This window comes from Orycteropus afer, unplaced genomic scaffold (assembly GCF_000298275.1).
Source record: "Orycteropus afer afer isolate SDZICR_OR568_19922 unplaced genomic scaffold, OryAfe1.0 scaffold00726, whole genome shotgun sequence".
NCBI classification, from domain to species: domain Eukaryota; kingdom Metazoa; phylum Chordata; class Mammalia; order Tubulidentata; family Orycteropodidae; genus Orycteropus; species Orycteropus afer.
The window spans coordinates 220177-221645 of record NW_006922313.1 but is presented as its reverse complement, the minus strand read 5'-3'; the positions used below and the strand labels follow the sequence as shown (position 1 = coordinate 221645).

Here is a 1469-nt window from a genome sequence, read left to right as displayed (position 1 = left end):
CTGGAAGGAGCTTAGTGCTCCGCCGTGTGCACGTCGGGGGGCGGGGCCTTCCAGGCAGAGGGACCTGCGTGCAAAGCCCCGACGTGAGGTTCCCGGGGCCTGGTGAATCCAGAGAGGCAGCTGGGGCAGGGCGTGTGGGCCTTGGATGGCACAGCCGGTGACAACAGCTGGCTGCTCCCGTGGGACACCGTGGGGGTTGGCACCGTGGGGGTTGGTGGAGGGCTTCAGCCGGGGAAGGATACAATTTGGGGTGCGTTTTAAGATCGTGCAACTGCAGAGAGGCCTGGGTAGTGCAAGCTAACGGGTTGGCAGTTCGAACCCAACCAGAAGCTCTGTGGAGAAGGTCCCGGCAGTCCGGTTCTGGGCTCCCCCCCCCCCAGAAGACCCCGTGGAGCTGTCCCACTCTGTCACGTGGGCTTGCGATGACTCGGAATTGATGGCAGTGGGTTTGTGGTCGCCAGTGTTGAGAACCGGCAGGGCGGTGGTGGCCGTTGGCCAGCACTGTAACTCCAGCCCGAGGTGAGGGCGGCAGGGAGCAGGCAGGAGCAGCCCCCACCCTTGGGCTCCGCGGGGTGGTGGAGGCCGAGGGCACAAGGAGGAGTGGCTGGGGTCCAGAGGGCTTCCGGGGCACCGCCCTCACCGGGCGCCCCCTGCTCCTCGCAGGCATGGCCGCCTTCGCCGCAGCCCATCTCCTCTACCTGATGGTCCTCGGACTCTCCCCGCTGCGGCCGGCCACGCTGCTGCCCGTTGCCCTGGCCTGCGGCCCGTACTGTGGCCTGCTGCTGCCACACTTGCCCCCAGACATGGTCCTGCCCGTGGCGGCCTACGCCATCTTGCTGGCCGCCATGCTGTGGCGTGGCCTAGTCCGGGGCGGCAGTGCCGGCCTGGGGGCCCTGCTCTTCACGGTCTCGGACTCCGTGCTGGCCTGGGACACCTTCTCGCAGCCCCTGCCCAATGCCCGCCTGGTGGTCATGACCACCTACTATGCAGCTCAGGCCCTCCTCGCTCTGTCAGCCATCAGAGGCCCGAGATGCAAAACGAACTGACCGGGGGTCTGGGTGTCCACACCCCTCCCTGGCTGCCGGGGGCGCGCTCAGGCCTCCCAGACCTCCAGTCCCAAGTGGACCTCCATGGAGTGTGCTTCCGGCCTCCCGTCTGGGGTGCGGCAGGCTCAGGACATCGGGGCCACCCGCACGGTTCCCCTTCTGCCACGGAGCTCCAGAAATCTGCCCTGGGTTCCGAGTCCAAGCCTGTCACCCGGACCCACGGTTGCCTTCCCCGTCCCCCTGCCCCTTCCTGTGCTACTAATCTCTATTGTCATCTCCTAAGTAAACTGGGCATTGAAATGGCGGTGTCTTGTTATTTTGGGACGGGTGTAGGGGCAAGGATGGTCAATGGCCAAGCAAGCCCAACCCAGCCCACTGCCGTGGAGTCCATTCCTACTCACAGCGCCCCTAGAGGACAGAGTG

At 66.1% G+C, this 1469-nt stretch overlaps 1 protein-coding gene across 1 annotated transcript in view; it reads left to right on the top strand.

Moving 5' to 3' along the window:
* Positions 1-1046, top strand: part of TMEM86B (transmembrane protein 86B) — a 3078-nt gene extending 2032 nt beyond the window's left edge. The window contains exon 4 of the mRNA XM_007957288.1: positions 533-1046. Within this exon, the coding sequence (XP_007955479.1) occupies positions 533-1046 (514 nt within the window). The remainder of the gene's footprint in view (positions 1-532) is intronic.
* Positions 1047-1469: the final 423 nt, after the last annotated feature.